Source organism: Astatotilapia calliptera, chromosome 11 (assembly GCF_900246225.1).
Source record: "Astatotilapia calliptera chromosome 11, fAstCal1.2, whole genome shotgun sequence".
Taxonomy (NCBI): Eukaryota; Metazoa; Chordata; class Actinopteri; order Cichliformes; family Cichlidae; genus Astatotilapia; species Astatotilapia calliptera.
In genome coordinates this window covers 30452772-30477037 of record NC_039312.1, presented here as the reverse complement: position 1 = coordinate 30477037, position 24266 = coordinate 30452772, and the positions used below count along the sequence as shown (strand labels likewise).

General features: G+C 37.7%; 1 protein-coding gene and 1 long non-coding RNA gene across 3 annotated transcripts; one reads left to right on the top strand and one right to left on the bottom strand.

Moving 5' to 3' along the window:
- The first annotated feature begins 2926 nt into the window (after positions 1 to 2926).
- On the top strand, positions 2927 to 11130 carry LOC113031701 (uncharacterized). Its single transcript, XR_003273767.1, has 3 exons — positions 2927 to 2952; positions 3828 to 3917; positions 11068 to 11130. It is a non-coding gene; the product is annotated as an uncharacterized LOC113031701 (long non-coding RNA).
- On the bottom strand, positions 9969 to 23685 carry tbx20 (T-box transcription factor 20). 2 transcript variants are annotated; one of them, XM_026184004.1, is made up of 8 exons: positions 22727 to 23685; positions 21572 to 21803; positions 20537 to 20701; positions 19399 to 19507; positions 17308 to 17466; positions 16164 to 16240; positions 13947 to 14062; positions 9969 to 13090 (listed from the first exon to the last, which is right to left on the bottom strand). In XM_026184004.1, the coding sequence occupies exons 1-8, from the start codon at positions 22854 to 22856 to the stop codon at positions 12762 to 12764; spliced, it is 1317 nt and encodes a 438-aa protein (XP_026039789.1). In that variant the 5' UTR covers positions 22857 to 23685; the 3' UTR covers positions 9969 to 12761. The 2 variants fall into 2 exon arrangements, with proteins under 2 accessions (XP_026039789.1, XP_026039790.1); XM_026184005.1 differs by having other exon boundaries at positions 13947 to 14059.
- Between the last annotated feature and the right edge of the window lie 581 nt (positions 23686 to 24266).

The following is a 24266-nucleotide window of genomic DNA, read 5'->3' as shown; positions in this document are numbered from 1 at the left end:
TTTGTAACGTGCGCCCCCTCTGAGCCGCCGATCCAATCAGGTTAGGACGCACCACCACACACACACACACTTTCTCCTCTACCTCCACACAGCTCCGGGGTGAGGCTGAGACTCCCCTTATCAGTGGGAGAGATTTCTTTAAGAGGGTGTTTGGGGCCTTGTAGGACATTTCATCATCATAATAAGTCCTTGTTATGCAGCCGGCTCACTCCTGTTTCCCTGCTATCAGGCCTCGTTGTCTTCGGAGAGGCAGCAGTTGGGCTGGACACCTGCCACAGCGGGGGGAGAAGAGATAGACTGAGTTCATTAGGTGAACACGGAGGAGATGGAGAGGAGAGATGGAGTGTGACACCTGTGAGGATGATATGGGGATGCAGTGCTTTCAGTAAAAGTGCCTTGACTGAGCACATGCTGTAAACGTGGTACAGTGTGTTTAGGCCAGGTGTTACTTTGGATGTATCCATATATGTCACACAGTGAAAAACACCTACGTTTGCTTTGCTGCTCCAGTAACAGAGAGACCGTAAATAACTAATTGCTGTGAATTCTCTGTAAATTTATCCTCAAGTTAAGTCACACGTTTTTGTAGGCTGTTGCAAACACATCCAAAAAACAACAAAGCTTGACTCAAAATGCTTTCCAGTTATGGAAGGTGGATTAACAATATATAAAAAACAGGTTGTGCAAGTTGATTTAAAAAATGGACAAAACTGATCTAGTTTAGTCATATTTATAGTTTTAACTTCATATAGTGTTTCTGTCAGTTTCACAGCAAACCTAGCCCAACAACAGTGGGATTTTTTAGCTTTACTCCATAAACTGAATATCTTAAGCTAGTTTTTAAGAGGAACTGTGGGTGCATTTTACAGTATTTTATCACATCGTCTCAATTTCAATTTCTCTTATTCAATTTGGATAGTAAGGTCAGAATTTGACATAAACAACATGGAAGCATGAATCCAACCTACCTTATGATGGTGTCATGGTGTGTGGGGTATTTTGGGTTTCTCAGAACCAATGAACACGATTTACACCACAGCATCTGAGTGTTGTTGCTGATGACGTTCATCCTTTTATGGCAGTGTTCCTCTAGACCTCTGGTGGATGCTTCTAACAGGATAATGTCACAAGGCTCAGATCATCATGAACATGACAGTAAGGTCACTCTACTCAAATGGCCTCCACAGTCTCCAGATCTCAGTCCAATAGAGCACCTTTGAGATGTGGTGGAAAGGGAGATTCACATCATGGAAGTGTAGTAACTGTTTGATGTTATCATGTCAATATCTATCAAAAGAATCTCTCATGAATTTTTTAAGCAGCATGTTGAATCTTGCCACAAAGACATTAAGGCAACTCTAAAGGAAAAAGGGGTTCCAACCCTGTAACAGCAATCGTACCTAATAAAGCATCTGGTGAGTATATATTACATTTGAAACTTCAGACTTTAGCCTCAGGCAGTTGACAGAGGTAACTTTATATTTAGAGCCAATCAATATTACACCAATACTTATGCCATATCAGCCATCATTATACAAAAATAAATAAAAAATTATACAGTCATTATTTATGAACGTTTCGCTAGTTTATGGTCAGACACTTCTTGATGCCGCCCTGCCTTTAGCTAATGTTGCCTGCTGTGCTTGTAAGACCACTAAAATTGTTTTTTTCCTACATTTCATGTAAAGCATATCTGTCGATACTAATATACAGTATATGTGTGGTAGGCTAGCATATATGGGTTTCATTGTAATTATATTACATGTTAAGTGGATTTCTTTGGGTGTGTCCATTAATGCAAGTAAAACTTCTGTTTGTGTCTTTTGGCCAGTGTAATTGTGCTGCTGTCGACTGTCAGAAGCACTGTGCATACAGGATATGTTGTGATTTACGTGATTATCTTGTGATTCAATTGGTTCCCAACATAAGTGCATCTACATCAGGAAAAAATCCCTTTGTTTTTGCATATGCTTAGAGCTCAAATTTGATATTTACTCTGAGTTTCACTGTACTGATCAAGGAGTGTCCCATACTGAGTATAATTCAATTTTCCTTTAATTTAACCAAATAGAAGTCTGCCTGAGATTAAAACCTTTTTCAAGACAGACCCAACCAAGAACACAGGACAAAGTCATTATTACAATTCGGCAACTTTACAATAGATTGACCATATATGACAGAAATTTTTTTAAAATATTTTTCTGTTGCAGGGGTTGATGTTCAAAGAAAACATGATTATGTTAAGTAATGAGTTTAGTGGAGTAATAAGTAAAGTTTTTTCTACTATTGGTTTTGTAAAGGAGACCAGGGATCTCTTATATGGTCATCTTGGGTACACAGCTCTGAATGTGAGAACAGAAGCCCCGCCCACCTGCTGTTCAGAACTTCTGTTCAGGAGGCGCAGGCAATGGGAAGCTCCCCAAGGAATAGGGAAGCGAGATGACTTATTAGCTTAATATCTATCCCTTTTTTTGAGACTTTGAGATATTTTGTCTCCCATTTTGTCTTTACTTCTGCCTGATTTTAAATTCCTTGGTTTAATGCTGAATTCCACATATCTGTTTTCTTAACCGAGTTTTGGGGTGATGGAGCCTATCCCAGATCACACAGGGCTAAAGTCATTGTACACCCTGGAGATGTACACAGGCAACCACATCCTCTCACATTCACACCTACAGTCAGCAGTCAGTTTAGAGCCATCAGTCTCTTCTCATGGATTTATTTGCACAAGGTTAACATTCTTTGTGTAAATGTGAGATAGAGGTGGATGGATTGAGCCAGATATCGACAGTATCGATACCAACGCTGATATTGATATTGGACGGTACTAGCATAATATAGGGTGGCCCTGAGAGACCAAACGGACTGCAACGGAAATAGGAAAAAACAACAAAAGAAGTGTTTCTGGGGAGACAATAACCCGACGGACCAGTTGCAGGAACTGAAAAAATGGTAGGTGTGTTTTATCATGATTCATATAATACTGATGACAGAGTTTTAGACTAATAGTTAGGCTAACACACTTACCTCTCATCTTTTGTTTTCTCACAAAACCGATAGATCCTCCACTTCTGTTAAGTGTCTCCCTGCGCAATTCTTAGCATATTTTGGTTCCTGCAACTGGTCCGTCGGTATTGTCTCCCCAGAAACACTTCCCTTGTGCTTTTGGAAATCTGTTTTTTCCTATTTCCGTTGTGTTTTGTGTGCTTTTGTATCATTTTTCTTGCTGGTGTTTTCTTAAGTTGCAGTCCGTTTGGCCTCTCAGGGCCACCGTAATAATAGGATCAAAACTATCCTCTAAGTTCAGTATATAGCCCAGTGAATTTTTTGGATCCATTATTAGCTTTGTTTAGAAATGAAAAAAGTACCTCAAACATGTTCCAAATGTGCAAATTGATGAGAATTAATCTCAAAAGGCAAAACAGACTGCTCTCTTCATAAGCTGCCTTTATAAGTGAGAAGTACAGGCAATACTGCCCCTGTATTTACTTGGTATCAGATCAATACTGAAGTTTGCAGTATTGCACAACACTAATGAGTTTCAATACATACATTTTTAATATAAATTTTATATAAATAATTTATATATATATATATTTTTTTTCTAATCCAATTTATTTGTACTTGTTTGTGTTTTTCTTTCAAGTTCACCCAATTTCTGGCTATCGTGTATCATTTTGATGTAAATGTGAACAGTTGTGTGGTGGGGTGTTGTTTGTGGCTGAGCTGCAGACGAAGGGTGGAGCAGGGGGTTCAGGGGCAGTGCTAGGGGAGGCTGGATGTCACAGCTGACCTTCTTCAATTCCATCATGTCTCTCCTATTTTAGTAGCATGCTGGGGCCCGAGGAAGAGAAGGAGTAGCAGCAACAGCTGCAGGCAAGCAACGCTGAGCTGGCGGTGAGGAGCTGAAAAGCACCGTAAGTAAAGCAGACTGTAAATAAAGTGCACCGCCATCACACTGCCCAGTGCTGGGTCAGGTTAAAACAGTTAAAAGGGAGTAAGTTATAAGCTGACTGTCATTTTGAGAGCTGCATTTTATGATACAGAACTTGGTTTGGGTTTGTGAGCCACGTATTTCACGAATGCCAAATCTACACAACAGGGGGTGCTGTATTAGCAAAAGATGAAATGGCTGCTTGTGACATTACCGTGTTGCATGTAGTAACAAGCAGTGCTGGTCAAGTTACTTGAAAAATAGTAATTAGTTACTAATTACTGATTACTTCTCCAAGAAAGTAATTCTGTTATTTCACTGATTACTTATTTTCAAAAGTAATTAACTACTTTATTACTTCTATTTATTATGCATAATACAATTGAATCAAATGCTTTAAAATTGCTTTATGAGTTTTAATCTTTTAACTTTATGCACATTGCATCAAGCAAAAATTAAATTATATGTTACTGTCTTTATCTTGAAGAAATGTATTTAACATTTAAACCTATTTTCTGCTTATTCCACCATATAAAATAAAATAATGGTTTGTTTGAATTCACTCTTTCAAATAGATGCAAGTAAAACACAGCAAAAAGTAAATAAAATCAAAGACTCAGCGTCAGTAAGTCCTGTCTCTCTTAAATCTACTGTCACCTGTTTAGCAGGAGTGGGGCCGGTGGAGGTTTGCCTGGTGCTGCAGTGGTCATGTCAGTGGGGGGATCTGGGAGTTTCTCTGTGAATTTCACATTCCTTTGGCAGCGTGCTAGGTTGTTACGTCTGTTGCTGCCATAGACATTATACGCTCGTACGTCATTGTCATGAGACACTCTCACAAGAAAAATCATGGTTTAATAACACAGTAATGCAGCGTGCTTACGGGAAAGTAACAGTAATCTAATTATTTTTTTTGCAATAGTAATCCCTTACTTTACTAGTTATCTGAAAAAAGTAATTGGATTACAGTAACGTGTTACTATTAACATGTTACTGCCCATCTCTGGTAACAAGTGGGAATTATCACTGCTCTGCTCTTTACTGTTGATGCTTTTCGTTTTCTCAGTTCGTGTTCCAAAATAATTTGAATCTGCTTTCAGGGAAAGCACCTCCTTCACTGAAAAGAAGCTGGTGGAGACCAAAACAGAGCTAAAATGGGGGCAATTATGACTTATGCGCATAACAGTTAATAATTCTACTAATGGATGTCTAAATGATAACTAAAATCATTTTTTTATATATTCTTTTTTACCCTCTAGTGAAGAACAATAAAATGACCTATCTATAAGAAGTAGGTCTTTTTATTGTTCTTTATATAGTCAAATCATATTCAAAGCAATGCTACGCTTCAAAGTCACAATCGCCCATGTAAACATAGCTGTCGGGGTAATGTAATGGTATAAAATCCCTCTGAAATGTGGCGAAGCATACGGAAGAAGTCAGGTACTGTACTTACTTTTCTCATCTCGTAATGGCATTACTAAAACTAATATATCAGAAGAAATCTGGAAACCACTGCAGCAGCGTCAATGTCAGACTACATTTGGGAAACCTTTTGGCAAAATCATCTGCTCTTGAGTAGAAATCCAAGCGTTTGTGGGCAGGAAGTGAAATTAGACTGTACTTTGTCTGTCGTATCTGTCTGTCCTCGGACAACTTTGCTTTCAAGGTGTATTTCCTCTAAAACAATTTTCCATTGTTTGCCAACAGGTTTCACATTTCACCACAAACTCTCCCGTGTGTTTGTGTCCTTTGTCCTGCCTGAAGCACTTTGCGGCCTGTTTGTTAAAAGCACTTTATCGCTAAATTTGACTTGGCACGTCTTGGCAGGAGAGATTGCAGCTGATGAGACTCCTGACCTGCAGATAAAGCATCCATTAAGTGTCTTGTCTGGAGCAATTCAGTACTCTTAACCTATTAGCATATTGTTAGCCATTTGTGAGATGGTGCAGCCGTGGATACGCGCTGCTGTGCTGCAGCCAGTCACCACACCATAAAGAACCACCTCTCACTCTGCTGCTAAATGTCGTCTCCGACATTGTAATGCTCGCCGACTGTCCTCTGCCAGATGATTCAAATGACCGCTAAAAGCCCGAGGGAGGCAAAAAAGGGGTCCAAAATGCAAAATTGATGGAAATGACATTAGATTCAGCTCATGCTCCTCACTGTGTAAATTATGCCCCAAAATGGACTCTCTGGCCCGACTGTTAGCTCCAATTTGTTGGGCCATACCTCATGGTGGCTTGTCTTGCCCTTCCCTTCTCCCTTTAATCCAATCAAAGCCACGCTGGATGTTATTTATTTGTTTATTTATTTATTTTCAAAGGATGTAACCGATTCTTATCAAGGCAGAAGTAGGGCCTTCTTCCTGGTGAAACAGTGACTAACGTCCAGCCATCGATCTGTCAGTTCGTCTGCGGTGGCGGGTGATGCGTCTGGTGATAGAAGACTTTTTCTGCTTGTGTTTTTATGTGCGAGTGTGCAACAGAGTCATCAGTGCACACATTGTTTTCTTTTTTTTAATGTTCTAGATTGCATTAAAAGATGTCGATTTTGAGATTATTTCATTTCTCACTTGTTTATTTTAATGTATTCTAGAAATGACTTTTTTTTACACATTCAGGCATTTACCTCAAGCACTGCCATAAAGATTGTCTCCTTAAAAAAACATAAATGCATGAAGTTGCAATTCTTTGATTTAAACTGACCTTCAAAGCACATCACCTCACAGGTGTTGCAAAAGTCGATTCACTACAATAAGCTAATTGAACGACTTCTTGAGTGGATGATTGTGTTCTTGTCTGTGGCAACCTTAACCTCCTCTTAACTGTTTAAAATGAAATTTGATATTGATGTTGGTACCAATATCGGCTTTGTTGGCTGATATTTACATCAGATATTTCTTCGTTGCTAGTGGTGAAGTGTTTAAACATAGTGTGATGAAGAAGATATATATATTTTAAAGCATTTAGATGTTTTAATAGATAATAATTCAAATTTAAAAACTAAAATTTCTTGGCTTCAGGTATCTGCATCATTTATTTTAACGTTTAGAATAAGTATGAACATCCGTTGCAACGTATTATCTTTAGATCAGCTGTTAATTAGGTCACAGTTTTGGTAAAACCTTAAATCATTTTCTCAAGATATTTTAAATACATGGTTACCCAATTCCTGCATAATATTTCTATTAACAATAATGGAAACAAAAATTCCACCCTTATGTCAGTTTTCAGTGTGTCTTATCAGGAAAAGGACACGTGGACATTTATTTAACAATGGTAGTAATTTCCTTGTTTTGTTCATGATGGCTAACTGTCATAGTCGCCTTGGACACTTGTTGAAAGTCCAATCAAGTCCAAATGCAGTGAAAGAAGCTCCAGAATGGCATAAAGCACACATTTTGATGCTTTTTCTTTTTATGTTTGTTGTTTGTATTTATTATAAATTTAAAAGGCTAATTTCATGGAAGTAAAACATCACAAGTAGGAATAAACTCTGCTGCAGGCAGTCTGAAGGATTTTAAGTTCGTACTAAATTAGAGATGGGCAGCAACGCTAATTCGATTACTTTTTTCAGTAATGAGTAAAGTAAGGGATTACTACTGCAAAAAAAGTAATTAGATTACTGTAACTTTCCCGTAAGCACACTGCATTACTGCGTTTCAAAACCGTAATTTTGTTTGTGTCTCATGACAATGACGTAGGAGCGTGCAAAGTCTGTGGCAGCAACAGACGTGCAGATTAACAATGGATAATATGGAGTGCGGGAGAGAGTACGACCATCCAGCATCTAAAGCGTGGACGTACTGACATTCCTTTGAGTTTGATTCCTTAAAAAGTGAGAAAAACATTAGCGTCCGCTGTACACCCTGCATGGGAAGAAAACTTCTTTCTACAGCGAAAAATTAAACTTAAAATCTGAGCAAGCACCTAGCACGCTGCCAAAGGAATGTGAACTTCACAGAGAAACCCCCAGATCCCCCCACTGACATGACCACTGCAGCACCGGGCAAACCTCCACCGGCCCCACTCCTGCTAAACAGGTGACAGTAGGTTTAGGAGAGACAGGACTTACTGACGCTGAGTCTTTGATTTTATTTACTTTTTGCTGTGTTTTACTTGCATCTATTTGAAAGAGTGAATGCAAACAAACCATTATTTTATTTTATATGGTGGAATAAGCAGAAAATAGGTTTAAATGTTAAATACAATTCTTCAAGACAAAGACAGTAACATATAATTTAATTTTTGCTTGATGCAATGTGCATAAAGTTAAAAGATTAAAACTCATAAAGCAATTTTTAAAGCATTTGATTCAATTGTATTATGCATAATAAATAGAAATAATAAAGTAACTAATTACTTTTGAAAATAATTTGATTCAATTTTATATGATGGATTGTGCAGAAATTGGGCTGAAAGGTCTATTGCTGTAACTAATTACTTTTGAAAATAAGTAATCAGTGAAGTAACTGGATTACTTTCTTGGAGAAGTAATCAGTAATTAGTAACTGTTTTCAAGTAACTTGACCAACACTGGTCCTGATTATAGTTTGTATCATCTTAATTGTGCTCCATGTTTTTTCTTACCCTCTGCACCCAGATAAAGTTTTTATGTACTGCTATGTCCTGGTTTTTATCAGGGTTTCATTGCCATGCTTATGAAAAGCAGGAAATACGGTAGTTTTTAAACATAGCTGAGATATGTATACCAGTGCAGTGACCACTTTCATTTGTTTCCTAGTAATCAATATATATATATATATAAATAAATAAACATACTGAATTATTCGAAATAAATTACACTTTTCTTTTTTAAAGAGATGATATAGTGTGATTTTTTTTTTTTAGCTCCTGCTTAGATCATTTACATCACACATTTTTTTCTATACTCTGCAGTCGGAGCAGGGCAGCAGTGGCCTGATGTTACACCACTGAATTAAAAAATCCCGCCCCCATTGTAAATATCGACTTCCCTTCCACTGCAATTTTGTGGAGGTCAGTTGAAGAAGCACAGATGTAAAGACTTGAATAAATGGCAGCTGAGTTTCATGTAGCTGCTTCAGATTCACTCCGGTTAACCTGTGGCATCAGTTCCTGCTATCACCTGTGAACCGCTCCATGCTCCAAACTGTAACATAGGAATGGTTTCATTTTACAATGAACACAATTTATAAACCTAAAATCAACCTAATGGCTTATAGTTTGGTATTAGTTTGCCCAGTGTCACAGTAAAGTAAAGAGTTCTGTATTGAACTGAAATTGATTACCTTTCCAGTATTTAGAGATAAACCACAACACTAATAGAATGCAGTTAAATGCTGTGTTGTAACTCACAGCCTTAGTTTGAAAATGTTAAAATTCTCATCATTTGCATAACCAAAACCACAAAGCTCTTTGGTATTATCTGGACTTGTGGTGTTCTTGATTAGTGCAGCTGTCAAAGTGCATGAAGCTTCAAAGTTTCAGAGAGCAAAAAAAATACCATCAGCATTAAGTGAGGCTTGGATGCAGACTGACCACTAGGTGGTGATGCAGGATGTGCTGAAGCAGCTTAAATCCTGATGATGCTTCATTTGTTTTGTTTTTTTATACTGAACTTTTGTTTTTGCTTTTATATTTACTCTATTTCAGAATTACACAAACCTTTCTAAATACCTGATTATAATCTATTTTTTCAAGAAAAGACAAAACATAAATATTTCATTCCATTACTGAGTATCTGTGATTTTGATCAAGCAGATGTAAATGAAAAAACATCAATAAAAGGCGCTCAGTGTCTGGGTGGTGATATATATATATTTCTCATGGTTTACAAATAACTTTTTTTTTTGTTTTTTTTTTTTAGATGCGGCATAGTACATTACACATTATTTCCATACAGCAGAATAAAATAAATATATTGCACTTAAAAATCATCAAAACACAATCTCACTGGGTGTATTTGGATTATGGCATTAAAAACAAAACAATTTCAAAAACAAATCATTTTCAGTGGTGAATTGCGATTCAGAGGTGTTAAACATTTACATCAACATGGAAATCACCATTCAGTAAACAACAGAAAAGGACTTTGATTTCCACAACACGTACATTTCCCCGTCTTGCTCACTACACAGCTGAGATAAAATCAAGTACTGCCAACTCTTACACCCATGTTCTGCTGCGTTAGGCTACATGTGATGTTAATATATGGTATGAGTCAAACTGGGACATTTACAGTGTTTGTTTAACCAACTCATGTTGCTCTTTCAGCTTAATTTCAATCTTTTCTCTGTGCTGATCGCTGTGCAACTGCAGAGAAGTGTTAAAGGGACACCTTTAATCAAAATACACAAAATAAACCAAACAAAAAAACTCCATCCATACCGCACATTTTATCAGTAGTGATGGGATTATTCTTTTTATTTTTTGAGTTCATCTTTAAAATGAAAGTCTGTACCACAGCACAGGTTGAACTAATCGAACTGTTAAGGTAAATCGTTTCACTTTTTGAGTACAAACTAATTGGATTTTTCTGGCATAAAGGCTCAGATTACATTGATGTCAGTCTGCATATTGGCCTGGATGATTTATCATCAACTGCAGTTTTTAGGACTCAGTTATAGACCACAGATACTGGCTAAAATGACTTTGTTGTGTGTCATCAGAGCTTTTAAAATAAATGACTGTAACCGAGTGTGTGAGCCAACTTCCTCATTTCTGCATGCTTTAAATGAGACCCAAGAGCCAATATTTCCAGCTGTGTCTTGTCACCACATACACACATTCAGCCTCTGTAACACCCAATGAAGACAGACCACCAAAAGGCTGAAAGCAAGGAGGAGTCGGGGTTTATATTTCTACTGTACATTTCACGCTGTTTTATGTGCCTTTTGATATAAAACAGACTACAGTGAATGAGTCGTAATTCAGCCCATTAGAGGCCAGTCAGAGTAGATTTATAAGGGCCACTCAACCACTTTCACTAACCTAAGCAAATTAATATACAGCTATATAAAAAAGGTGTCATTGAAGTGATTTTAGTTAGAGTCCAGTCACTATACAAAGATAGTGAAATTCATCAGTCTGTGTGAAATAATTCTTAAACCGAACGACTTTCGTCAAACCAAGCGTACTTTCTCAACTCCACAGAGATGAGCAAGCGGCGTGTTGGATCGTTGGTTTCAGATGTCAAGGACAAGTTACTGAGCTACACTGTATGCTGAAGTAAAGTTGATCAGGTATTTAAAAAATTAAATGCTGAAGAACTCGACGTTATGACACTTCTATCACAGATAAACGTGGTGATTACGAGGCCATGATAGCTTTGGGTTATCTACACCTCTGTCTAGAAAGTTTGCTGTTGGTCCGTGGTGGGACTTGTGTTAAATTCAAAGATGAATCTTAGATTAAAGGTCTGCATGTGTTTACCATGGACGTGTTATAAGAACTGGAATAAATTGAAGTGCCAAAAACTGCAGTTCCCTAAATGGCCACTTGAGGCTTGTTGCTAAAGTGAGTCAGTGCTGACCCAGGTTAAAATGCCCAACTTTACAGGAGAATTAAACAGGTTTACAGCCTGTGACAAAAACTGGTTTTGGCCTCTGTAGCTAATTTCCCCTTTCATGACAACTGTGGTGCAAGTGAACTGTTATGTAACTCAACAATTTAGACTGTACTTTGTCTTGAAGTTACACATAATTAAAAGTGACTCCTCTGAATGACACTTGAGTGCCATTTTTTTTAGGAATACTAAAATATGAGGAAAATTGCCTAAAAATGCCAAAAATATCTTCTTGCTAGGAACCTTATCAAATCACCTCTAGATCACTGATTAAACACTATTTAAACAAACAGCAATCATATTAACCTTGAGTTTCAGGTGTCTATAGAGATTTAAACGGGCACCAAGAAAGAAAAAAAAAAATCAGCAGTAGTAGCATGGTATCCAGCTCTTTCGATACATCTGTGGTTTGAGCAACTTTGCTGCTTCCATTAACTGGTCCTTTAAACAAAGCAAAAAGCACCTTTTCATTTTTTTTTTTTTTGGCTCATATTTTTCCATATAAAGTGTGTATGTCTACTGCGGTCAGCATGCGTCCTATTATTTGTTTAACTCCACAGTGACAATTTTCCTATGAGTAAATGTAGCACGTTTGCCTTTGTACAATGCATTTTAACATGTTTTTTGACATTATTTTCGAAACACTGTGGGAGAAACAGTGTTAAGTTCTAACTTTCAACTGTACATATGGCTGGTTTTCTCCAAAACAGAGGAAACCTGAGATGGCTGCTCCGGCTTGATGACATGCTGAAATGTTCACAGACTGAGCCTCGGTGTCCATCCGGTGGAGTTGTGAGTCATTTTGGAGAACCACAGAATTGCCTGCCATCTTTAGAGCCGGTCGAGCCCCTGCTACCATTAGTGCCTGTTTAAGGGAAGACAGGGTTTTCTACTTGTTTCTTTAAATAAGTCAAAGATCCACTTTCTGTTCAAGAAGGGCCAAGATCAAACATACTCCTGTTATCACCTTGCATTAGATTTTTTTAGTTTGTATTGAGGTCACAAGTGTTTGTACAGTGTCTTTTAAGCATTCGTAGAAACCACAGGATCTGCTGGTGTTTCCGCAGGTCCAAAGGATGGCGCCACAGTCCTTTTTTGATTGGCTGTCAGTACACCTCATCCTCTTTATGTCATGACCGTCACCTCACTTACTGTAGGTGAACTATTTACAAAGACCGAAGGGAAAGATACAAACTGGATGAGGAGTGAGGACAGAGCTTGATGCTCCGAAACACGGGTGAGTGTCAGAGCGAGGTTCATCCATCTCCTCCCCAAGATAGAGTCATACAAATGGTGTCATCACAGTGGAGGAATGGCGGAGTCCCTGGATGGCAGCATAGGGGCCCTGCTGGAAGTAGTGGTGGTAGCGTGGCATGTGGAAGGAGGGGAAAGAGGGGCCGCTGCCCTGCATGGTTCCAGCCAGAGCGGTGGGTGTCAGCGGCATGCCCAGTCGGCTGTAAGGGGGCAGGGAGCCCTGGATGGGGTGGGGCAGGGAAGCGGTGCCGGTGCCCATGGCCGATAGGGACTGTGGGTGTTGAAAACCTGAGAAACCTGAAGTCGTGGTGACCCAGGAACTCAGGGAGAGGTTATCTGAGGCGGTGAACGCTGAGCCTACAAGAGACAGATGAATGTCAGTTCAGTTGGGATACAAATAGATTTCAGAAAAAGGCTCACATAAATGTAATAAAACTGGATTTAAACCAACTTTAAATTCCTGTCATGGTCTCTGGGATTTTTGTACTACATCTGCTGTATTAGTTTGTTTTGCCATCTTTCTAGTTTCCCTGATCTACTTTATTCTCCTGCATCTTTCATTATGTAAAGTGTTTGTCTTCATGTCTCAGTATTAGTTATTTATACTGTGATACTTCCTGCTTTGTTTTAAAGGTGAGTTTCTTGTTCTAGTTTTATTTTCTGCCTTTTTTGTTACTTAGCTGCTTGTTTTTTGGATTCCTGCTTTGTGTAGACATTGCAGTCTTATTCTTTTCAGTTATTTTTGGATGTTGCATCAGCTAAAATGAAGTCCTCTCTCCTGACTCTATGACGTTATAAAGCTCCAAACACCCCCCCCAAACAAACAGGTTTACATTTAGTAGAAAACTCAGATATTGGTCTTCATCTCAATACTATATCAAAATATCATATTTGTCATATATTGTGTATATGACAAATAGCCTCTATATTATTTTTATTATGCATTTTGTAGTTCTTTTGTGTTTTCTTCCCACATACACTCACCAGGTCATGTTCGGTTATCAGTGGCACTGTAATTATCCCTCAAATATTAGTACACCTATATTTTTTTAAATGGTAAACTTCCTTAACTTAAATTGTAACTGCAGAAAATGATGAAGAGAATGATGCGTTTCTATTTTATATGGAAGATGGAAAAAAAAGGAAATGAAAGAAATCTACTAAATATAATGCTTTCTCAGGATCTGTGGTGTCTGCATTTATGAGTGTTTACCTCTGGTGTGTGAGGCGTGTCCATCCTCGCTCAGGTTCTCCTCGTCACCCGCGTAGGTTCGGATTGGCGACCGGGCGTATGAGTGCTTGTGGATCAGATTCTCAACACTTTCCCTACAGCAAAAGCCGAAGAGAGAGCCCCAAAATAAATCTCTTTTTGTCATTTTAAATATTTTAAAAGACATTTTTTATTTGATGAGATGCAGACTTAACAAAAAAGAAACTATGTCACTTTTTTTTGTAAAACATAATTTCTAGAATATTTGATTAGGAGCTTAATAAAATAGTTGCAGAATAGTTTTGTTGAATCGTTTTGATAGAAACTTCAATTATCCATTAATGTCTGACAACATAAAACAGATACAACATCAAGAGCAGAATAAATTTTTTTTTAAATGAGTTGGGTTTTTCACCTATAATCTAATGTGATAATGTTCAGGGGTTAGTGACACTGAAACTGACAGGTCACAGATTTATTTTTAATACCAGTGCAATTTTCTAGTATCTGCCTTTTGGTCCATTCTTTGTTTCTGTGCAGTAACAGGATCTTTCCTCTTTACGTGATGTTTTTTTGGCAGCATGTCTAAGTGTGAATTTCCCTTTTGTGTATTTTAACGTTTGTGTTGACTGTGCATGTAGATTTTGGTTTGTGTGTGCGTCTTCTGTGTGTGTTTACTATCCAACAAAGTGCATTAGCTCATTTGAGTCTTGTCAGACAGCACTTCTCAAACACAGTGACACAAATTGTTGCGGGGGGGTGGGGGTAGTGAGTGTTCACGAGTGCGTGTGCATGTCTGGGTGGACAGGCAAGTGGTCTGCATCACGAGAGCCATGCGTTCACATTAGCAGCCCCCCTCCTTGCAGCCCCTTTGCCTCCAATTAGGTTAGGAAAGTGCAATATCTGTCAGCAGAGGAGTACAAATGTGTGTGTTTTTATCAGCGTCGGGCCCCTCCGGCAGAGGGGCCACCGTGAACTCCCACAATACGCAGCATCAGGCGGGAGGCAAACAAGGAGGGGAAGAGGCGGGGCATGCTGGTTTCAATCAGTCATTGCAGCCAATTGAATTACAGTGTGTTTTAGTGCAGTGGCCGACTCCAGACTAATGTGATTTCTGCAGCTCCCTAAGATCAATTGATCTGGTCTAATTCACAGCCCTCAAAAAAGAGAAAGACAGAGGAGAAGAAGGAGGGAGGAGTGTTTGTCTGGCTGTTTTTCGACAGTCTCTGTTTGGGATATTTGATTGAAGGAAATGGGCAGATGGTCTGATTTTGTCAGCTGATTTTGGCCGTAGTGCCGGAATCGGGAATTACGAGAAGTGTGTGTTTTGGCAGCGTTCATAAAAAAAATCCTTTGGAGGGGTGATTTATAACTCTACGTGTGTGTGTGTGTGTGTGTGTATATATATAAAGGACAGACAAACTATTCTTGTTCATGCAGAATATAGAGAGATGAAAATAGAACATATAACAAAAGGAAAAGCAAGATAAAAGGACTGGGGGGGGGGGGGGGGCACAAGTGATGGGGGAAAGAAACGAGGATGATAGCTGGGAGTTTCAGTGTTTAAAATTTGTTTAAGATAAGACAGACAGAAATGAAGAACAAAGAAGCTAAAGAGGGAGGACAGAAAGGGAAGACTGAAAGAAAAAAGAAATACAAGGGAAGGATGATCAAGAAGGTAAGCAAAGAGAATGTGAACTAATAAATAAAAATAGAGACGAGGAAGAAGAAGGATACAACTAATACACAGACTAGAAAAAAAACTGGAAAAGAAAAAGTAAAATGAAAATTTTAAAGAAAAGGGGACAATGAAAAAGGATTGAGGGGAATCAAAAAAGGGAAAATAAAGAAAAGTACAGAGACCAAGTAAAAGAAAAAAGACAAAACTGGGGAGAAATATATAAACTATTTTTAAAAAATGGATGAATGAAAATTGAAGCAAAGACAGGGAATAAAAAGTAAAAGGGTTGTATGAAGACACAAGAAAACAAGAATAAAAGATGTGAAAGCAAGAACAGAAAGAATGACAGAGTACAGTATGTGGAGCATGGATTATCTGTTCTCCACTGACACAAACAGAGGGAAATAAACACTCCAGCTTCTGTATTTACTAATGAGCAGCAACCCCGGCTATGTAACACTCCCCCCTAATCGTGTATCTTATCCGTAGCGGTGGGGAGAGAGGTAAACAAACAGTGCAGGACCCAGAATCCCATGTACCTCTCCATGTCCGTCAGCCGCGAGGAGTCCCGGAAACCTTTGGCGAACGGGTTGCTGTCAATCTTCAGTTTGGTTATCTGGGAAAACACAGGAGCAGGAGAGTGAAACGAGTCAGTCAGGTCAGGTTTGACACCTCATTTTATTGTTTGGTTTTTTTTGAGTCAACATGTCTCTTCACGCTGGTTCTCTGCAGCTACCACATCCACAGAAGCCCAAAGCATAGCCAGGTTTTAAAGCTATTTATATTTTTTAATGTCTGTATGCATGTCTCCTCTTTGTGCTACAAAAGAAGCAGTAAATAAAGGGACACACAGGAAAAGCAGCACAGTTTCTCAGCTCTTATTTCATTGACACTTTTACAATTAAATTGATTAAATTCTAAATGACCAGATTTATTTATTTCCACCAGCACAGCACCAAAAGGTTTGCAGGTCACAAAACTTTAATCAATTATTTTAGTTTTATTGGGGAAAACTGTGAGAATTTCACAACTAATTAAAAATCATAAGAAACGTGATTTTCTTATAGAAATTCTGTTCTGGATGAACTTCACCTACTTACAAGGTGCACAAAGAAGGGGATAAAGACAGCAGACAAGCTATTCAGCACTTTCATTATGCAGAACAACTTTGTTATTTGATTTACACATTCAGGTTAGCGTCATGGGGTTTATTACAGATGAAATTTTAAACTGAATAGGTATAGAAACAACCAACTGTATACATGTCCAACACATACACCCACCAATGAGGCACTAACAAAGATGAGCTTTAATTACGGTATATGGTGTCAATCAAATAACAAAGTTGTTCGCTATATTGTACTGTATATATTATTTACACTATACTGTCTTAAAGGCAGAAGTGGATGCACGCTTGAGCTTTTACCTGGTATCTCTCGATCTTCGTTAGGTCTAAAGTGCACTTTTAATCTCAACCTTTACCCTTTCCAAGGATGAGAAGTCCTTAAATTGCTCAGGCAGCACAACTCGCTGTGCTGATAAGGCCCATGTGATACAATCAAAGGCTCCAGATTGACTCTTAAATGGAGTTTGTGGCAATCTTTATAATTTAAAAATTTCATGGGAACCAGCAGCAGATTTTTGGCAGAGTCCTTAAGCCTGCAGGAGTCAACAATCACTCACCAGCTGGTTCTGGTAGGCTGTGACAGCTGTGAAGACAGTCTCAATGAAGACGAAGGTGCGGAACTCCTCAGATTTGAGATTGAGCAGCGAGGCAGTGTGGTCCTTCTTTTTTATGATGTGGACCCGTGGCTGGTATTTGTGCATGGAGTTGAGGATGATCTGCAGAGGACAAGAAGAGCAAGAATTAGTTTACAGTGACATGTAGATGATGAAGATGATGATGATGATGATGATGTGAAAGCTCACTGGAGTCAGAGTGCATCAAGATCAAGTTCAGATATATTCTATTCGATTATGTATTCCATCTCTGCACCACAAAGCACTATTATTGTCCATTAAAACATACCAGGGAGTCATACTGTCGCAGTGACTATTCATTGTGTGAACACACAAACTTCAGTTTACTTTTACCCAATCCAATTCACACCCTTTTGCCGCTGGATGTATTCGGCAATCCACAAGCGTTCTATTAATGTGCAGCATAAAATAGTTCCCAAACATTTCATCAAAGTTACAAATATAAAAACCAAATTACACTGACATTTGTGACTCATTTTAAAAGATTTCCACAAAGATGATCCACAAAATGAGAATTGACAAATGTATTTGAGAAAAGATTCATTTGCATGGAGGATAATTTTGCCATTAAAACCATAAAGAAAAAAAAATCATTTTAAGCATTTAGTATAAATTTGAAAGGCTATGAACACGGGGTGTGTAAAGCTAAATAAAGTGAATTTGTATACAAATGCTGAGTCTTTCTAATCTAGCCCCTCCCTGTCATACTGTGGTTTATGTTTTATATATGTAATTTTTTATATGTATATTACATTTGGTTATGATATATTTTCTCTTTTCTTGCTTCTCTTTATTTCCTTACTATGAATTGTAGTTTTGGAAAATAAAATAAATGAAGTATAAAAAGTATAATGCAATATGAAAACACTGCTTCACAGTAACTGGCTCAAGTATTCATTGTCAGAAAAAAAGGTTCAAGAAGCCCAGAGATGAAAAATTCATTTATACCTGAAAGTGATGTCTTCAAATTGGAAAACGTAATTTTCTGCTACAGGTAATCAAAATTTTATGCCGAATATTTTTTATTTTATAGAATATTATGCACATAACTTCAGTCTTTAAGAGTACAAAGTTATATTTCTGCACCACTTTTTGTTGTTGTTGTTGTTGTTGTTGTTGTTGGTGGTGGTGGGTGTGTGTTCATGTGTATATGTGGGCAATTATTCTGTTTATAAAGTTAAAAATTAATGTTTAAATCGCTTTCTAAATTCTAAATATATAATGTCATTATATTTTTGTGATATTTTAGTAAATTTCATGTCTTTACCGTTGCTGCTGACCTTTCAAATGATCAGACTTAAGCTGCAGTGTTACAGAAATAATGGCGGATGAGTATATAATGGGAATTTGTGTGCATTCAGTTTATATGATAGCATGAGAAGAATTATTGGGGTAAGAAGCGATATTACTGTTATTTTTTATTTTATTTAAAATAGTCTTGCAATGTATTATTTTGTATATATTATACGTTGTTAAACGCATGATATGTATTTATATGTATACACTGCATTATTTTTACTGCTGCATTCCACTGTTACTCGGCAGAAGAAAGAATCTGGCAAAACTAAAATAAATAAAAGGAGTGTAGAGCATTTTTAATTTTATGTGCTCATCACATTGTATATTTGTTTTGGAGACATCCACCTCAATAGATTCAATTGAGGTGCTATTTTTGGACTGAGAAAGTGCACACACCCTTTAAACTAATAATTGCCGCGTTTCCCAGACTGTGCCCTTCTGTTGACTTATTAATGGATGACAGTTATTATTATTATTTTTTCGGCACTGTTCTGGTCTCTGCTTGTCCTTGCCATGATGATGTCAGTGAAGGGAGGATTAAAAGAACAATTTGCTTTAAGTCGTATATTTCGCCTGAAATGAAGCTAGCTTAACTCATTTTCACGGGGTTTCGAAACACTAAAGCCTCCATGATGCTAGATAAATACTTGACGTGTTGTTTCGAGGCAAAAAGATGTGAAGAAAGAAAAGAAAGAAGAAAAATCAGGTGCTCACATGTCCGTGTTGGTCCAGTTCGTTGTTCGTCAGCTTCACTTTCTCAAAGGAAACCATTTGCTTCATCAGCTGCTCGCCGGTGAATGGAGAGTCTGGGTGGACGTACAACCTGCGGGGAAAAAGAACAGCACCTCTAATTGGCTGAAAGGCGTTCGTTTCCTATCCAATCAACGTTCAGCAAACTGGCAAATTAAGAATCGCTTAGCGACTAACCAATTAATTGAAATTACAATAAATACTGTGATGTAATAATAATAATAAGAATTATAATAATTATAATAATTTGTATTTATAATTATGAGGTTAAGTAGGCCTACTTTAACACGCCCTGTTTATAAATTCACAACAGCCGCTTGGTGTGAGATCGAATTAGCTACGCTACATGTAAAACTACCACAAAAAGTCATTAATGCCAAACAGCATTACACCTTTGTCAGAATGTTTTTTTTACTCAGTATTATTATATGTTGTGTTTATTTTATTTTGTAAGATTTAATAATTCCTAATCTCAAAAGTTTTAATAGGCTAACTATAGAAAAGTCGTTAATAAGCACATATCAATGCATTTTTTAATTGAACAGCATTTAAGTGAAGACTACAATCTTCATATGGGCTCTAAAATCCAGGTTCTTGAAATAAATGGCTAGCTATGTAAATAAATAAATAAATAAGAATGAATAGTTACTGAAAAGAGGCCTCCAAATGATCTCTTTCTTGAATCAAATCAATATAAGTCTGCTCTCCACTTTTTTATAAGTTGATTATATTTAGTTAAAGGTAAGACAAAATGTAACTGATTGTCAGGTTACATAAACAACAGCCTACCAGAAGAGAGTCAGCGGTGTCCATATTTTCATAAAGAATAAAGTTTGATATTGCAACTGAAATAAATCAGGTATAAAATATTCATAAGTGCCAGAAAAGAGCAGAATTATTAGCGAATTGTTCTCAGGTTTTTCGAATATCCACCCATTCTTCCAACGTAATTACGGTCATTTCATCTAACTTGGAAAGTCGTTCAAAATATTGAAAATGTCTTTGGAACATTTTCATATTCAAATTCAAGTCTACACAGAGGATTTTAAAAAAAGGGTATACATATTTTAAAAAGAGAGAGAGGGAGTTTAGGTCTGCCTACCTGGCGGGGAGAGGGGGGTCGGCCTTGCCGGCTACCAGCCAGGAGGAGCGGTGGTAAGCGTATCGGTATCGCTTGTTGTCCACTGGGACAATGTCCATCAGCACGATGTACTTGGAGTCCTGGTCCACCCCGGAGAAAGAGACTCGAATGGTTGGAAACATCCTCCTAATGGTGTTTTGTTAGAGCAGAAAGAAATAATTGCTGAGTTAGAACACTGGTCTTTCTAAATGTAGCGCTTGCTAAAAAGATAATAAAAATAAATAAAGTAAATGCACAGTTAACTTTTTTTTCGGATATTCACAAACAGTTTGTGTTTTCAAGCCATACTCAGTGCAGGAATACAGCTCTGAGTAGTGAATTATTAATTTGCATTTGCTGGGTTTGACGCTACGCCTCACCAATGTCCGTAAATGTGTTAAATGCAGTTCAAGTTTCACGAATTCGTTCACAGGTCCTTAACATTGCCTCACGTTTCCCTTAAAACTACACCCATATATATATATATATATATATATATATATATATATATATATATATATATATATATATATATATATATATATATATATATATATATATCATTATTATTATTATTATTATTATTAATTTTGTGAATAAGGTTCACATCGACCAGCTGCAGTGTCTGCCTTTATGTTAAAGTAACCTGCGGTGTGTTTTTCAGGTGGCTCTTGGGTCAGTGAAACATTAGATCACGGTGTAAATGTCCTTTCACAGCACCTGCGGGAAGTCATCAGATGTCTGCAGCTTCCTGTTTAGATCGCTGCTCTATCTAAAGAAAAGTCAGACAGAGCTGCAGAAGAGCTTTATCCTAATTTTATTTTTTCAACTTTCAAAAGGCTCACAAAGAAGTTCCAAACAAAAACGAACCATAATTCATTTCTCTATTTGTATTTCTCACAATATCGTCTTTTATTTTTCTCTCACCCGTCTTTTTTTCTGATATATTTATAGCCTATTTATGGGACAATAAATAGGTTACATCAAAATATGAAAATAAAATTAGCGGTAGTTTACCTTCCAGATTTGGTGATGATCATCTCAGTACCGAGCTCGTGAAATTTGTCCCACAGCTCTTTGGTCTCAAGGCTGCACGAGATCTTCGCCATCTCCTCGCTTGGGATGCCTGGATTGGTGGGGATGAGCGGCTCCGTGCACACGGCGGGCGCGCTGAAGTCCCCATGCCCGTCCAGGGAGGACAGGTCAGCCAGGGACTGCTGGTTGCAGGAGGACTTCTCCACGAATTGCTCTGTTTTATTTAATTAAGGTGGATTTGTGGAGAAACAGGGATGATTATTCTCATTTGATTTTGATGTCATCAGGAACAACTGCAAGATTTTGTCTTAAACAGGGAAAGCAAGTATGTAACCACAGTCTGCTAAAATATCCTGCTATGCTGTTGTGTTGCAGCATAATAAATGTAATAAATATTTTTATTATAATACCTCATTTCTACTAGAGCGGCTTCTATCATGGATAAGGTCAAATAAAATAAACACACATATCAGCTCTGTAGAACACGTCTGTCGTTAATGAGAAGAAGCACAATTTACATTCTTACAGAAAATCTGAAAATTAAAGTGTAATACTTGTCTGACATGCCCGCTTTAAAAAAAATAAAAAGATATTTTGGAGAAGCAGCTCGTCTTTTGATTCGATTGGCAAAACAAAATATAAAGAATTAAAAAAGAAAATGCTCTTTAAAATACAGGGAAATTAAATGTTGGAACAATGAATGCGCAGGGTCAATTTAGAGCCTTTTTATTTGCAATCATTTAAATATTAAAAACTCTTTCATTGAACACATTACTTTTTGATTAACGTATATAATAAATTGCATGGATGTTTACTGTCACTCTATGTATCCTCGTGAATTTCCTTTTACATTTTACAGACTAGAACCTCACCTCACTGCTATCACAGTTCATCTTTATTTAATTTGTTTCTTCAGCATTTTCCTTTTATTATAACGCATCGTTATTTGTAAAATAGTGACTGATTTGTTTTACGGTTCCACATTTTTGAGGTTACAAACGCCATTCGTTGATAAACTCGCTTTTATTATTGGATGTTTAACTGCAATTCGAAGTAATTCGAAAGTGTAACCCCAAAACTAAACTCACGTTGAGCCTGTTTAAGTTTTCTGATTTAATTCTTCAATTCTTCTCTTACCCAGAGGCTTGATGGTGTTCTCCTCCGCCTCCTTGTCCTTATTGGGCTTCCCGCTGGACATCAGGGCTGCTATGGAGAAAGCATTTGCCCGGGATGAGAGCTGCGGTTTCGGGGATGAAGTATACTCCATGTTGGTGAAGAGACTGGAACAGAATATTCCCCTTTGAATAAGGAAAAAAAATCCCCAGAAAGGCTTAACTCCGCCTGCTTCCAACTGCCAGCGACGTAAAGAAAAATGTGCAGGGAAATACGCAAAGTTTCTCCTCGATTTCGGCCTTTCTGCGCAAATACTCAGCTTTAAAACTTGTCACTTCGGAAACGCTTGTCACTGCCGAGTTGAGAGTCTTGCTGGATGCATGGTGAGAGAAGGCGGAGGAGGGCTGACTCCACAGACTTGTGCGCGTCCTGCAGTGCCAGATCTGAGGCCGGCTGCTCTATGGGACGCTTCACTCCGGCTCACGCTCCCCTTATAATTCCAGTCTGTCCTCCAATCGCTGCCTCTTTCTCCACGTCACAGTCCCACTGTCCCACAGGCACCCTGCTACCAGGCAGCCAATTAAATACCCTGACAGGGTTTCCTTTTCATGCCAAAGACCCCGGAGAGAGTGTGGTTGGAGAGGGCTGATGTGAGATTTTTATGACTGTCTGTACTCGGGTGATGACAGAAGGAAACGACAAACATATGGTTCGGAAAATGTAATTCTTTGCTGTCATTGCACAACACAAAGGAAAGAAATAAACAGAGAAATGTACTTTATATTTGGAGCCCTCTCAAGGACCCCCACCAGACCACATGTTGGGAACCACAAACCCAAAATGTCAACAACAGAGATTTTCCAGGAGATGTTTGCCCAAGATGGAGCTATTTGATAATTAATAGCAGAAGTGAGATGATGAGGAAAGCTTAACATACACAATATCTGCTCCTGTCACAATTATGAATTGATATGAAAGAAACACTGAAGCATTTTAGTCACATTTTTTAAAGTGGTTAAAACCTTTTTGGGTCACTCTTTCTTTTGGGTACTAACCATCCTTTTGAGATGACTGGGTGTTCCATATACTAACCCCTTCCTGCAGTGCTGCCTGGTGTGTGAACACACTCACTCACAATTCATTTATAGATGAAACTATCTATTCATGCCAGAAGTTATCATTTTTTGAGTTATATAGTTGTTCTGTAATTTAAAAAAAAAATCTTCCACAATGATTTCATTGTCTTACAGCTGACCCCAGCCTCACTTCAAGCTCAATAATTGTGGCTCTGTGTTGTTTAATGGGAATAACAGCTAGCACATCCAGCAACTAAAGAATGCTAAATATGGCCCCAAACTACAACTGGACAAGTTAGTGAGGTTTAAATATATATAAAAAACAAAAGCGTAAAATTACGTTGTTATTGCTGTTAAAGTTGAAACAATGAGATTATTATGATTTATAAAAGGAGTCAACGTGAACATGAATGAGAAATTTAATTTTAGGTGGAAATTAGCCCAAATTTAAAAATGTATTAAGTCCAATTTATTTTAAGTCTTTTTTA

What these genes read in the sequence shown, in the direction of transcription:
- tbx20 (XM_026184004.1), bottom strand. Translation starts at nt 22,856, where the DNA reads ATGGAGTATACTTCATCCCCGAAACCGCAGCTCTCATCCCGGGCAAAT. An exon ending in AACTGGACCAACACGGACAT is followed by an intron (nt 17,467 to 19,398) that starts GTGAGCACCTGA and finishes TGTCCTCTGCAG; the next exon opens with ATCATCCTCAACTCCATGCA. An exon ending in CGGCTGACGGACATGGAGAG is followed by an intron (nt 14,063 to 16,163) that starts GTACATGGGATT and finishes CGGCTTTTGCTG; the next exon opens with TAGGGAAAGTGTTGAGAATC.